Source organism: Mauremys reevesii, linkage group 11 (assembly GCF_016161935.1).
Source record: "Mauremys reevesii isolate NIE-2019 linkage group 11, ASM1616193v1, whole genome shotgun sequence".
Taxonomy (NCBI): Eukaryota; Metazoa; Chordata; order Testudines; family Geoemydidae; genus Mauremys; species Mauremys reevesii.
In genome coordinates, this window is record NC_052633.1 from 49967087 (window position 1) to 49982635 (window position 15549).

At 42.2% G+C, this 15549-nt stretch overlaps 2 protein-coding genes across 4 annotated transcripts in view; one reads left to right on the forward strand and one right to left on the reverse strand.

Moving 5' to 3' along the window:
• Positions 1-15549, reverse strand: part of ARL6IP6 (ADP ribosylation factor like GTPase 6 interacting protein 6) — a 28007-nt gene that overhangs the window by 7493 nt on the left and 4965 nt on the right. The window contains exons 4-5 of one of the 3 annotated variants that reach the window (XR_005586148.1): positions 1118-1179; positions 136-185 (exon numbers count right to left, since the gene is read on the reverse strand). The exons of the other annotated variants lie outside the window; for them this stretch is intronic. The gene's annotated coding sequence lies outside the window, so the exon portion shown is untranslated. Of the gene's footprint in view, positions 1-135; positions 186-1117; positions 1180-15549 lie in introns of those variants that run through there. 3 annotated transcript variants of the gene reach the window in all.
• The window catches only part of PRPF40A (pre-mRNA processing factor 40 homolog A), a 71248-nt gene that overhangs the window by 1012 nt on the left and 54687 nt on the right, over positions 1-15549 (forward strand). Inside the window, exon 2 of the mRNA XM_039494396.1 lies at positions 5087-5196. Within this exon, the coding sequence (XP_039350330.1) occupies positions 5179-5196 (18 nt within the window). The 5' untranslated portion in view covers positions 5087-5178. The remainder of the gene's footprint in view (positions 1-5086; positions 5197-15549) is intronic.

A 15549-nucleotide genomic window follows, 5' to 3' on the forward strand; every position in this document is an offset into this window, starting at 1 on the left:
TCTTAGGCTGTCCCTTTTCTTCTCTCCCCACAAGGGTAGCAGTGGGCCCCCATAGACACATATCCTGGAAATATGTTCAACATGCAGGTGCTCAATTCCCTTCTCTGTCTGAGACAAGGCAGCACAGAGGAAAAAATGCTGAATGTATGACTGGTGCTCTGGTCCCCATATTGTCCATATGGTGACTGAAACACAACAAGAAGCAGAGTGCTGAACTTCTAGCAGGACTTCCATGAATGTGTAACTGCATTTTTGAGCCATGCTAATACAACAGTAGCTCATCACAGGCAAGGAATGATTATTTAAAAGTGGATGGACTAGAGTACATACTGCTCCTTACAATGCAAAAGGAGGTGCATTACAAAAAGCTTTTCTTCACATTTAAGTATTTAAATCAAAAGTTGAGAACAAGTGTGCAAACATAGCTTCAATTTTTAAGTTTTGACATATTTTTGCATCAGACCAAACTTTCTAAAACATCTTCCATTGTGTAATAAGCAATGCTGCATTATTGTTGAACAGTGCCAAATTCAAGCAGGTGTACCAATAACACTTGTCCAACTGATTTAATTTCCCATGTGACACCATATGGATTGGCAATCTGGTCTGCACACTTGAATACGAGGGAAAAATACCAGACAAAAAAGCTCCGAGGTAATACAAAAGTAAGTTTTTCCTCTATTCAATAACTAGTGGTAGAAATAGTAGATATTTAAATCAAAAGATTAAAGCAGATATTAAGCCAAACATATTCATATTGAACAGAAATACTTGAGAAAGTGAACATATGGAAGAGTGCTTACTTGTCTTAAATTGATTACAGAAAATAACATTTTCCATTTAGCTATTATTTCACTCGGCAGGCAATTCCCCAGTGCAATTAAACATCATTTTGAGGACATCACATTTTACTGATGGCATCTTCAGCAACTTCAACACAATGCTCTTTTCAGATATAGAACAACAACATTTTTCCGTATGTGGAAACATTTTCCCAAGCTTCTAATTCTGTGCTATGTTTGCAGTGATTTAGGAGTCTAATCCCAGTGACTTTCAGTTAGGTTTAGGAATGTAGGTCACTTATGAAAATGGGATGTAGTTAGTTTGAAAAATTTACCTTAAAAACTTTTTTCAAGGTGAAGTCTTTCCTTGCAGCATCTATCCTTATCCCATTACAATCTGTAAGACAATATTTTGCCACTGTCATCTAAATGTACCCATGACATTCCTGTAACAGTCTTTCAATCAGATCTTCAAAAGTCATCTTAATTCAGGAGCAGTCTTTGTCACAGACACCCAGGAAATGGCAAAGATCAAACATCCCATTAGCTTTTCTCACTGCAATAGGTAAAGTTTCATGTAATGTGGCACATTTGATCTTGAAAAAGTGAGAATATTTGCAACAATCTTGAAATGAGTACAAATCTTTTCCATTTTACTACTTAATTCTTCTACAGTATAATTAAACATTGTCATGACACCTGTTTTCTACCACTTTAACTTTAGGCACGTGTATCAGACAGATTTGTACATCTGAGGCTGACAAATCACTAGACACCTACTACTCATTCGTAGGATAGCAGCTATTCGTCTAAATTTACTACAGTTAGGGTATGGCTACACTTGAGAGTTACAGCGCAGGTCGTACAGCTGTGTAGGGAAAGCACTGGTGTGTGGCCAAACTCACAGCTACCAGCGCTTCAGTGTGGCCACATTTGCAGCATTTGCAGCGCTGTTGGGAGTGATGCATTATGGGCAGCTATCCCAGCGTTCAAGTGGCAGCAACATGCTTTTCAAAAGAGGGGGGTGGGGTGCAGTGTGATAGGGACCGGGGGAGAGAGAGAGAGAGAGAGAGAGAGAGAGGATTTTTGGAGCTGACACTGTGTATCAGCTCCCTGCCTTGCAAAATCAGAAAATTTTCCTGACCCCTTACTCTTAATTGCAAACAGCCTGCAGACCAGATAAGCAGCTGCTCCAACGGACTCCCTTTCTCTCCCTCCCCCCCGCTGTTTCTCTCGTCAAGCAAACACTCTTCCCCATGCCTGCCTCATTCACAGCAAGGTAGTGGGTTTATCTCATTTGATTGTTCAGTCAGTTACAGATTGATCACGGCAAACAGGAGCTGTGTTTGTTTTTTAGATAAACAGCTCCCGGAACCCCACAACAAAACAAAGAGAGGCAGCATAACAAAACAAAGGGAGTAATTTAGTTAAAAGCATTCTGGGATATATCCTTATACCCTGGAGGCCAACAGCAGCACTGGTGTGTGGCCACACTTTACGACCAGCGCTGCAGCACCAGCGCTGCAATGCTTATACCCCAAGCAGACCCAGGTGTACGGCCAGCGCTGCAGCCAGGGAGTTGCAGCACTGGATGTGCCCTGCAGATGTGGACAGTTACTAATTGCAGCGCTGGAAAGCCTCCACCAGCGCTGCAAATCTCAAGTGTAGCCATACACTGAGAATGAGAACCAAACCTCTGCAAATTCAACAAGAAAGTCTGAAAGGATGGAACGGCTTTTTATCTAACCATATTATCAAATGCCCAGCCTACCTTCCAGAAGTTACTAGATTCTAGCAAACCAAGCTGTCTAACACTTCATAACTTCACCAACTCACTTTTAGCCACTCCCCTTATCTTCTAGGCAGCTGTGTAACTTTAACATAGTAAAACGTTTGATTGTCTCAGCTTCCTTTTAATCTCTTAGAATACTTAGTTTTCATGCACACAGATTAAAACTAGAGCCCAGTGATTCTAATATCAAAGAGCTTTCAAACAGGATATGTTCACATACATACTTTAGTATCAAAAATTCAAAAAGCAGAAACATTACCAGGCTGTCTTTTCAGTGAAAAGGGAAAAGTTTTCCCAGTCTGGTGTATGAACCTGACCAAAGCTATCTCAACTCCAAAAAGAACAGACACTGAGAGTAGCAGAATTCTTCATATTTAAAAATGATTGGTACCCTTCCTTTGTTAAATAAGGTATTAATAAGATCTCTTAAGTGTCAGGCACACCTCATGTTTTAAAGAACTAAGATGGGCAACAGCATGGTGTCCCTGCCAGCAGGTATATGGGATCTTGGGGAACAATTACCACACGGGTGGGGTGCAAAATAAACTTTATTAAGAAAATACAAAAACAGGGAAAATTCAATAGTGAGGGGTATGGGGTGTTAAGGTAGACAATTGGGCAGGGGTTTCTTTTTTGGTAAACAGTAAGGGGGTTTCAATAGTGGGGTACAACACAGTAGGATACAATACAGTGGGTAATCAGTTAACACTGAGGTATGAATGTAACAGGTAGCTAGCGATTTCTATGTAAAAAGGTGTGTCACAGCAGCATATAACCAACTAACAGTTATGGATAAAATGTGTTAAATAACAAACAATTCCAGGTAAAAATGTGTCACAGTGGTGTAAATGTAGAATGTGAGGGGTACCAGAAAGGAAGAAAGTAACCAATGGGGTTTTATGCTAGAGATTTAAACTTAGTGAGACAGAGCAAACAGGTTGCAAGCTTAAGCAGCAGAGAGAGTGTAACAAGGTAGAAAGACACACAGAAGCTGGGGTGGGGTGTCTGTTTGCAGTGTGAAGACAGACAATTACAATTATACGGAACACAGCAAAATCTTATCTATGAGCTAACTTAACCAAGACTACACAAATTAAAACACAATGCAACAATTCTCTAAGCCTAACTTACAAAGTATAATGCTAAACTTAACTTAATGGGTACACCTTATGCTAAGGATAGTTCCAGAGGGCTGAGTGGTGTGTGTCCAGGACACAGCTCCAAAGCAGGGGGGGGGGGGGGGTAACTGCAGCAGTGGATAGAGCTGAAAACAGTCCAAGGCAAAGCCCACAGGAGCAGAACTTAGCAGCAGCAGCAAACTTATTTTCAGTGGCAGAGTGCCACGGGGTTTAAGAGAGAGGTTTTAAAACGCAGACCAAGGTTTAGCTTGAGTCTGTGTGCTGAGGAGACAGAGCCAGCAGCCAGGATAGGGGGGTGGGTAAGAGAGGTTTTAGGACACAGACCAAGGTTTAGCTTGAGTCTGTGTGCTGGGGAGACAGAGCCAGCAGCCAGGATAATAAAATAAAAGTATAGAAACTTTCACAGAGGGATTCTTACCATCCCACAAGGCAGCAGCAGCAGGGGCAGAAGCAGGCACAGCAGCAGCAGCAGCAGCAGAGGATGCAGAGAGGGCTCAATTCGTTCACAATAATCAGGAGATCTCCAGGCAAAATTCGTTGTTGGGGGGGGGGTGTTCAAAAACAGGGGTACGCTCAAAAATAAAACGAGAGCGGAGAAAGGAACCCCAGAACCCCTGGTTGATCAGACCAGGCAGCAATGCAAGAACCTTTCTGAAGTCTGTTAAAAAATGTCTGTTTTTAAAGGCAAACCCTGGCAACTTCCCGCCAGTAACTCTGATTGGTTCCCCTTCTCACAGGGAGGAGAGCAAGCAGGGAAAAACTGCAGGTAGCCACAGAGACATGTTTGGACTAGTCCTGAGCCCAGAGGTATGACTCATGCCCAGGATCTTAAAAACACAATAGTCTTGCAGCTCTGGATAGAGCCTACCCTACACCAAGCCCAGGTTTTAACAAGGTGATAACAGGACTAACCCTTTGAACAGGGCAGTGGTCCCACTTAGCATAAGTGGCCATCCCTTTGAGAAGGGCAATGGCTTTTGTTAAACAACTTAGGGGGCCCTCCCTTTGAGAAGGGCAGAGGCCCTGGTAAACGACTTAACAGCCAGGGAGGGGCGGCCACAGGAGGAAAACAAGAACAAAATGGAGTAAGGGGACAGCTTTAAGAAACAAAATGGAGCTGTAACAGACACATGGAAACCAAAAACATCCTTATAAAAAAAACCAGCTGAGAGATTGAAAGCCCAGGACTAGCACATTACAAAGATCCAGAAGACTAGTCTAGAGCTGATCTAACTTAGATGTCAAAGCTCACAAAAGCAATTACCTGAAGGAACTAATACAACAAAGTATTTTTTAATGTTAAAGTAGTTCCTCGTCACATCTATTTGGGAGTATAACTTTTGGCCTTGATCACAGCTTTTGTTTACACACAGAAAACCCATGCAAGATAAGAATCTAAGCAGCTTCTCATCTCTTCAATGTGAACTCTAGTTGCTTCAAACTGTGCATATGACCCTCAAAGCGCATGGCCTCCCAGCACAAGGTAACAAGAAAACTAATTTCAACTGAACATGCAAGTGTTAGGTTTCAGAGAAAACCCAGTTAGTGGATTCATATCATGATGCACTGAGAAATCAAGAGAATGTACTCCAAAGGGAAATCAGAATCCATACCAATGCTGTATTAGTCTTGTAGAAATAGCATACAACCTATCCAGCAATTAATTTCTCCTCCTGAAAGAGACATTCTATGTTTAGACAGTAATCAAGCTGAATTGCAGAAGTTATTGCAGAATTTATCCTTTAGGTTTTTTTAAACGTTTCCCTCATACTAGATATGTTAATCAGACCAGCGGTTCTCAAACTGTGAGTCACGACCCCATTTTAACAGGGTCGCGAGGGCTGGCTTAGACTTGCTGGGGCCCAGGGCCAAAGCCAAATCTAAAGCCTGAGAAGGCTTCCGCCCTGGGCAGTGGGGCTCAGGTTACAGGCCTTCTGCCTGGGGCTGAAGCCCTTGGGCTTCAGCTTTGGCCTGGGGTGGTGGGGGTAGGGGTAGGGCTTTGCCCCACCCCCCAGGGTGGTGAGGCTTTGGCCCCCCTGCTGGGGGCAGCAGGGCTCAGGCTTTGGTGCCCCAACCTGGAGTCATGTAGTAATTTTTGTTGTCAAAAGGGGGTCATGCTGCAATGAACTTTGAGAACCCCCGAACTAGACTAGTTTAAAAGGACTTTTCTAAAAAAGCGGGGGGGGGGGGGGGTGCAGCAGAAACCTTGTAGTGTTGGTTCCTTTCATTCCACAATGAGTTTTTCCTTTGACATAAGTAAAATGTCCACAAATCATCTTTAATTTCTTTTCCTACTACTATTCTTGATTAAGAGTGTGGCTCTAGTGCAGGGGTCGGCAACCTTTACTATCAAAAGAGCCATTTTGCCCCCTCTTCCACTAAAGAAAAATAGTCTGGAGCCGCAAAACATAACACTGCTTATAAACTTTTAAAAGTTTTAATCTTTTTTTTAATTTTACTTGTTTCAACAACAGAATACAACAAACAGAAGTGCAGTGTGCATGTGTAGGCCTACTTTGAAATAAATTAAACACTGAACTATGCAGGCCTTTTTGAGTCCTTCCCGTATTTGTGTAAAATTAAAATAAAATGTAGCCCACTTTAATATAAAAAAAACATAGTTGCAGCTTAGCAGTTTTAAAAAAGTAAACATAAAATTAGGAACGTTTTTTGACAAGTCCATTTCAGTGTGCTCTCATCCTCTTCGGGTTTCATTCCATTTGTGCTCTTTAGCGAGAGTGGCCTTCTGACGGGCGACTTCTTCGAGATCCGCTGTCAGGCTTTTGAACTTGGACACCAATAAGTCTTTATCCGCTATGTCGGCCAGTTCAATTTCAAGATCGGGCTGACTTATCCCTGTGAATGCGGATATGTTCAGCAGGGATGGGTCGATGTCCAGCGGTGTGACAGGGAAGGACAGAGTGTTTTTTTCCTTTCTGAACTTGCTGAATCTTTCTCCAAATGCAGCTTGCATTGCCATAATTGCACGGTGTAAATAATCACAATTTATGTGCTTGTTCTCTTCTTTGAACTCTCTCAGGGAGGGGAAGTGAGAGAGCGTACCTCTCTGTACATCTCCGGCAAACACTGTCATCTTGCGCTCAGACGCCAGAACATCCTCCAGCAACTGCAGGGCCGTGCTTCCCTTTCCCTGGAGATTTTTATTCAGCGTGTTTAAGTGACTTGTCATATCCACAATGAAATAAAACTTTTCCAGCCAATTGAGGTCTTCCAGTTCAGGATAGCTGAGGCCTTTGCTTTCCAAGAAGGTTTTCACATGTTTCAGACAAGCAGCGAAGCGTTTCAGCACGTCTCCCCTTGACAGCCACCGAACTCTGTTGTGCAGCAGGAGATCCAAATATGCGCTCTCGACTTCATCTAACCATGAACAAAACTGTCGGCGGTTTAACCCATTTGCAATTATTTTGTTCACTATCTTAATAATGAGGTTCATCACTTCCACACATTCAGGGGGGAATGTTTGAGCGCACAGTGCTTCTTGGTGCAAGATGCAGTGAAACATCATCAGCTCTCGATCCAGCGACTTTTGAAGTAAATTCACAAAGCCCTTCTGTGCTCCTCTCATACTGGGTGCACCATCAGTAGACACTGACACCAGGTGAGTGGTGTTTATTCCTTTGGCTTTTAGACAACTCAAAACAGCCTCACAAATGTCCTGTCCCCGCGTTTGGCCCTTTAGCAGTATGAGTTCAATCAGTTCTTCCCATCAGAGTTCACATATCTGCATAACAGTGCTGTCTGCTCAATATCGTTTACATCACTTGACTCATCACAGGCAATTGAATATGCTTGAGCTGAATTGATGTAATCAATTTGCTTACTGGTGATGTTTGTTGCCATTTTAATGGTCCTGTCCTTGACGGTCTTTGCAGAGAGAGGCATTTCTTTAATTTTCTGAATAATTTCCTGTTTGTTTTTGAATTCGGAGAATAGATGCTCTGATATTTTTATGAACGATTCTTTCATGTATTCTCCATCTGTGAACGGCTTCCCCCTCCTTACGATCTCATGAGCTGCCACAAAACTAGCAGCTGTAGTTGAGTTTGGAGAGTTGATCCACTTCTTGAAAGTATGTTTGCTCTGCTCAACTTTCCGTAGTAGTTCCGAAATCGCTCTCTTTTGCCCATCTTCAGTTGGGTACTTTGAGAAAATGCTGAGTGCTTGTTTTGAAAATGTCTTTCAACGTTACATTTTTTGTTGTTTGCTAATTTCTCGCCACATATCAAGCACACAGGTAAGCCAGCGTCGTTGGCAGTGAAGGCAAAGGAATCTGTCCATGCAGAATTAAACTCTATTTTCTTCTGAGATTTTTCTTTTTTGGGATGTATTCATGGTTAGCTTACCGCGGGGGTTGCACACTCAAGAAGCTTCCTGCAGGTAAAGGCGAGGGCTATAGATGTGGATGTGAGGCATATTTTAATGGACAAATTATAAAACTTTTTAAAAATTCAATGTTAAAGTATCACCTCGAACTCCAAGATAACTGTGCAACAAAATAAACAAAAATAAAATAATATATAAATAAAAATTAAATTAATAAATAACCGTTATTCTTTTTTTTTTTTTTTTCTTTTGTCAAGGCCGAAGGGAGCCACAACAAGGAGGCTGAAGAGCCGCATGTGGCTCCGGAGCCGCGGGTTGCAGACCCCTGCTCTAGTGTCTTGTCAATTGCTCTGGCCTTTTTATTCTTGCTCTTTCATCCTAAGCGTCATTATTTGTACTTTCAATCATATTTCAGCCAAGCCAAGCTTAAAAATTCTCACATACAGAAGATGTAAAATAAAATACCACTATTGTTTTTTTTTTTTTAAAACAAAACCCATCATTTCTGTCACCTCCTGCGTCTAAAGGCTTCAAAGCTTTATAAAACATTTTTTCATGGTATTAAACTAGATACAATTTGCTTCTTTGATTTAGCATGGTTCTCTTGAGGTTAATCCACCATGACTATTTCCCTTTTGTTTTCAACAATCCCCTGTGCATCCAGATCTCCCACTGAGCCGCTCGCACCCAGACTGCCCCACACAGAAACCTCTCACCCCACACCTGGATCCACCCACACTAAGCCCCTCCCACCTGACCGCCTGCCCAGCCGCACCCAGTGCAGAACCCCCGGGAGGTTTCTGGGGCAGATCCTTCCCTTGCACTGTGTCAGGATCAAGTGCAGCCTCACTGCCAAGTCCCTGTACTGGGGAAGGTGGGGGCTTCAGGATCATCTCCTACTTCAATGCAGTCAGTGGCCTGTGCTCCCCACTGCCATGCTGGAGTCACATTTGACAAAATAAATTTGCAGAATTTTAAAATATTGTGTGCATAATTTTGGGTGTATAGTTTTTAATTTTTTTGGCACAGACTTTCTTCAGGAGTAACTCCTGTGTGCAAGCAGCCAAAATTTCTCCCAGCATTAATGGTAACAGCTTCAGAACTGCTGGCTCCAAGGAGCAAAATTCTAAATTTTTCCAAAAGCATCTATTAATTTCAGATGCTTCCATTTTTCATTACCCCACCTAAGACACCAAGGGCCTGATTTTCCAGATGTGATGAGCACCAATGGTTTCAATAGATTTTGCTGGAAGTTATGGATGTTTAGCAACACTGCAAACAGGGCCCTGTGTGTCTCAAGTCGAACATTCAGAGGTATCTGTAGCAGGGTAGTTACCCTGCTCCTGCCCTGAAGGGCTTAAAACAGCCCAGGAGAGGGCTGTGGCAGGGGCAAGAAGCCTGGGCTGATTGGGGAAAGTAGGCTCAGCTGGGGCCAAGCCCTAATCAGGCCCAGCTGGCCCCTATAAGAGGCAGTGAGCCAGACCCCCAGGCAGTCTCCCTCTGCCTGTAGAGGGAGAAGGGCCTGGCTGCAGGGAGCAAAACACAGGATACCTGCGTGGGTCAGGGCTGGGGAAAGGCAGAGGAGCTGGGGAGCTCCTGCCTAGAAAGCCCCAAGCTGTGGCCTAACATAAAGCCAAGAGGTACTGGGGTTGCAGGGGGCAGCCCAGGGGTAGGCAAAGGCAGCAGGTCCAAACCCCTTTGCCTATGATGAGTGGCTGATACTGCAGTCTGCCCCAGTGAACAGGGGCTAGATGGAGACTCAGCAGTAGCCAAAACTGAGGCAAAGTGGGGCTAGTGGGTTGGGGGTCCCCCATGGAGCAGAGACCCAGATTGGTGGGGTACTGCTAGGGGGCAGCACCCCAGTTAAAAGGGCACTGGGGTCCAGGGAGGGACACGGGGGCCAAGAGGACAGGCGGATCACCAGTCTGCAGAGGGCGCTCCTGGCTGGAAAAAGAGCTAATTCCCTGAGAGACCAGCAGTAGGCGCCGCAGAGGTGAGTCCGCACGTCTACACATCCAAGTGTATTAATTAAAAATTTAGGCTTAACTCAGCATGTAAAAGTTTCTGGTGCTCAAAAACAAACATGTTTTTGTTATAACAACCCCCCTCTTTAGTTCTATTATAACCAGCCATATGGCATCTGTTCATTAATTCATACCTTGAAGAACCCTATTCCATGCAGAGGTGGCTCTCTAGAACTATAAAAGGAACATTTAATATTGTATTCATTCTCAATTTCACAGTGCTTTAGAAAAAAACTGTTTTATTCGTTTATATGGAAGACATGGGCCCAAAGAGTCAATGGTGTTAATATAACTCAGTTACTGTCCAACATTAAACAGTTTTAAACAAGGTTCAGTATAGAGAGAGACCTCAACCTGCTTAGCACCATGGCAAACATACCATTAAACATCCTTTTAACCTTCAATAACTGTTCTCTCTGTCTTAAAGCATTTGAAATGTAAAGTATAATAATAAGGCTTTCATTTTAACAACACCCCTTGTTCTCTCCTTTCCTTATAGCTAGTGAGTTTTTTAAAAGGAAAAAAACCCTTGGTTTACAGTCTCAGACAGTAATAACTGTCATTTTTGGGGATGAGAAGTTAGTTGTGACAGGCTGAAGCTGTCCTCACTGCTGCTGTTTCCTAAGAAGACCAACACACCACAGGAAAGAGAAAAGAACAGCAAAGACAGAAAAAGCTTCTGTCTCTGGTGCTGATTCTCACTTGCAACCTCACTGCCAGAAAAAACACAGGCCAAGCACACATCTATCAGCCACTCCGAGAGATGACAAATCCATAAGGATTTGACTGTTTAGGGCACTGCTTTTAGCAGTTTTTTCTGGTCACAGGCACACAACAGTGTTGTAAAATATACCATCTTGGCTGGCTAAGCCAGACTCTTATTAGAAAGAAGGGAAAGGAGAGGGATAGGAAAGAATAAGGTAGGGAAGGAAAAGGACATGTGTGGGAAGGAAGGAGACAGTCTCACATCCCAGATGGTGGCTGGGATTCAGCTTGAGCAAGCAGAAGTGGTGATGTCATCTGGGGGACTTTCTGGCCCAGTCTTATCAGGACATCTCTTAGGATCAGAATGACAAAGGCCTGGGGTCCCAGAAGATGGTGGGGGTGGCAGCCATCATAATAAAGCTTTTCGCCAAAAAATCTCTTTAAGGACCCTGTAATGGGGTGCCACTCACCTCCTGCAAGCACCCTCTGGTTTGACTGCATGTGCCTGCATTTCCTCTCTGCCTTGTGGTGAGTCTTCAGCAACCCAGCCCTCCAGCCAAGTCACACACAGTCTGTATGTGAGCTAAAAATCAAACCCCTTCTGGGATACAAATCCAACCAGGCCTATCTCAAAGCCCTAAGTAATGTCTCTACCTGTAGCCCTATCCGTAGGCTCACTCCTCAATCAATCCAGCAGGGCCTTTCGCAGTATCCTGGTCCAAACTGTCTGTCAGCCCCTTTCAGGCTCCCTCAAATTGTCCCTGCTCTTCAAGTAGTCCTGGCCCTGGTGTGGGGACATGTCCCCCAAGGCTCCCTCCATGGAGATTCTTCACTTCTCTGGGCCTTTCTGGCCCCAGCTCTTCAGCTGGGCCACTAAAAGAGTTCAGTTCCGCTTCTGGGCTGTATCAAAGTCCAGGTCGCTTTCCCCCAGCCTACGGACCCTATAGATAGAAGCCGTCCGCCGTGTCCCTTTAACTATGCCGCGTTGCTGCTACAGTTCCCTGGGCCACTTCCCCAGCTCACTTTTCACCCTTACCTCAGGGCCTTGTCCTGGCTGAGTCCCAGGAGCCAGCCTGAAACTCCTTCCTGTCCCATCCTCCCACTCCTGGTCTCTGCCAGGACTGCTCTGTCTGAGGTCCTGTGGCTCCCTCAGCCAACCAGGCACACCATCCACACTCCTTCAGCTCCAGCAAGGAACTGATCTCTGCTCTGCACTGCAGTTCCTTTTATATGGGCCTGCTGGGCCACTCCCTACAGACCATCTCTGATTTGGCTGCATCCCATGCCACAACTCTAGGCCACTTGGAGGAGGCTGCCCTCTTCTGGGGCATGGTGTGGCGGGGCCTCAGGGCCTAGTCCACTCCATCACAGACCCCAAAAGGGAGTGATGGGTGGTGGAATAGCTTGTCCTCTCACTGGTTGTCCACCAATTATGCCTAGTTTCTGACATACCAATTTCAGTTCACTGATTTCTGGTCTCATCATGTTCTTGTTTATAAGGCAAAATCTTAACAATCCTTGAATTATATCAGTAGACCTTTTTGTTTGGGCTAATTTAGTCTCTTTTGCACATTATCCCATCAACGTTGGTTATAGGTTATTTTAAGTTCATAAAATATTACTCTCTTGTTTTTACACAGTTGAGCTCACAGTCTGGGTACATCTGTAGGCCCAATTATTGCAACAAACAAAGTACTTTGGACCCTAAACAGCTTTTTTCAGTGTAGATAAAAATATTTAAAACCATCATAATTAAGGAGTGATATTTAATAGTATTTTGCTAGGATTAAAACGTATTAAAAACAGAACTCTAAAATACACCATTAAAGAGGTTTTTCCAACCAGGTGCTCTTGGTTTAGACTGAATTTCAAGGTGAATACACCCTGAAGCTCCATAGAGGAGATGCTTAATATCCTTCTGGTATGGAAGCTATTTTGTGTGCAAGCACCCACCCTGCTGGCCAGATTACAAAATGCATTGCTTTATCTGCCATTTTTTGAAATTGTGAAATTTATGTGACTATAAGGTTGTAAAGTTCAGTCCAATTTAAAAAAAAAAAAAAAAGAGTAACTTGCCATCAAGATTTTTATTTTTACTTATATAAATAAAAATAAAAAAATTTGGATGGCAAGTTACTCTTTTTTACAGATTACCGTGGAAACATTTAAAATGTTTATCTATAAAATGAATTTTAAATATATTGCCAAACTGTAAAAAAGTTTTAAACCAAACACGCAAATGAAGTTAACTCTAATCTAACTAGCTTAATGTTCCATAGTAATAAGAAAACCAGTTTTACCATTCCTTCCCGCCCCTACCCCCTGGTTCTGTGTTTAAAAGCATAGATCAGGGGGTCCCTAATGCGGTGCCGCGAGGGCATCTAAATGCACCTGTGTCCTGGCCGGCGGCGACGCCTCTGGATGATGCTGCTTGCTGCCAACAAGTGATGTCATCCAGAGGCATCGCCGCTGAATTTCGGTGGCATTTCGGCGGATGCTCAACCGCCACCACTGTCCTTCATCTGGCGCCTGCCAGACGAAAAAGGTTGGGGACCACTGGCATAGATGTGCATGTTTTGGTGCTTTCATTATGGAAAGTAAGCTACTAGTATATTTACCCTTTCAAAACAAATAAGTCAATTAATATACAAAAAGGTGAAAAGCTATACTGAGAATTAAATAGAATTTCAAAACTGGAAACTTTATGACCCAACATGAATATACAAAATACTGTCCAGGTATTCTATTATAGGGGCAGTTCATTTTATAAAGCATAAAAGACATGCTATATTAACAAGGCAGTCTTAGTCTGATATTTTAACATTAAAAATGAGCGAACATTTGCCTAGCATCCCTTCTTGATACACAGAATTTTTTTGTGTGAGTGATGTTTAGAGTAGCAGTTAAACAAGTATCTTTGTATTCTTATGAAAATGCATCTTAACATTTTTTCCCCATTATTGGCAAAAGATTAAACAGCGAAGGAATTTTTATCTGACAACTTATTTCACTGAAAATTTTTGTAAGTCAATTCACACACAAATATATATATATATATATATAAATAAAATGCTGACACACACCAGTTCCAATACTTGTCAATTTCAAAAGATAAGTTATAATTGGATACAGGTACTACACTTGCCACGAAGCTCCTCTACTAATTTTTGTGGGGTTAGTCATATTTTCCTATTTTAAAATGAATCTTACATATTGCTGCATAAAAGACCCAACTAATAAAAACCAGAGAAATTATTTTCTATAATTTCATTCGGATAAAACTCAGATTTCAGTTGTAACCATAGTCAAAAGTTTTCAGAAATAAGTGTGAATTTAAGTTCATTATCTCCATTTAAACAAAGTCAAAACTTAAACATTAAATATTCTCACTTGAAATACTGTATTTCCATATTTAAAATATAAACCAGTTTACTTGGTTGTTCGCTATTCTATTTCTGCATATTAGAGTTTATTTCAAGAAAACTTTCTAATTAAACAATTTAAAGGAATTTTGAAGCTCTTGATTTGCAGCTGTGGCCTCAGCTTCTTGGTTTTAGACAGGATTTATGCACCAATATCATTAATGGAAGTCATTTTGTTGTCAGAGGATCAACAACAAAAACCAAGGGAGTACTCCTGCCTCAAACCAGGAAACTTGAGGCAAGGTTGGGCATCAATTTACAGGCTAGTTTTAAAACCTCAGTTTACTAGACATTATTTAAACAGTCAAACTGTTTTGGAAAGGTCCAGAATCATTCTAATCTTAATACACTAATTCTAGATGAGAATTGCTTATTTTATTGCTGCTTAAATTGCTACTAACAAAAATTAGAAATACTAGATTAAGAAACTGGACTAGGAAGTAACTGAAGCAACTGTAAAACCTCTTTTTAAACTAAGTTCATCACAAGAGAAGCCACAATCAGAAATGTCTATTTACTTTGCTATATTGTCACAGAAGAGCTCAAAGTTGAGATTCAACTATCTTAAAGTACGTATGTGAAAGGTCACAGTTCCAGTTTTAGAAACCTTTATTTGTAGTAACCAAGTTTATTTCCAAATGCTTATAAAGTTATGAAAGTACAACCCAACTTCAAGTTTATTTTTGACTTAAAAAAACAAACTTAATCACATGAGACTCATATTCTAGTCATAAAGTCACCTCTCACATTTTATGTTACACTTGAGGACTAGCTGTATGCTACAGTAATACCTCAAATTTTGTCCCAAGTGTAAAAACAAAAAATAAATAAAAAGAGCCACATTCATAGATTATTAGGGTTGGGAGGGACCTCAGGAGATCATCTAGTCCAACCCCCTGCTCAAAGCAGGACCAATCCCCAGAAAGATTTTTGCCCCTGATCCCTAAATGGCCCCCTCGAGGATTGAACTCACAATCCTGGGTTTAGCAGGCCAATGCTCAAACCACTGAGCTATCCCTCCCCCTGGATATGCAAGTCTCTTAAAATACTAAAAATTGTCTAATGTGTGGTTAGTTTGGTGTAGTCTGTTTAATAACCCTGCTTCATTACAGAAATCTTTAATTCTCCTCTACCAGAGTACTATATCAACTTGCTTTATCATATCAATGGAGACTGCTTCACTTGATGTAAAGAGGTGTATTAAAAACAAAACAGATTTCAGCAGACTACTCCCCATATAGGTAGTCAAAACAGCTACAACTGGAGGTAACAGTACCCTCCTTTGACAGGCAAGACCAGCCTGTCCAATTTTAATTAAACTGGATGTATATTTTTTAAAAT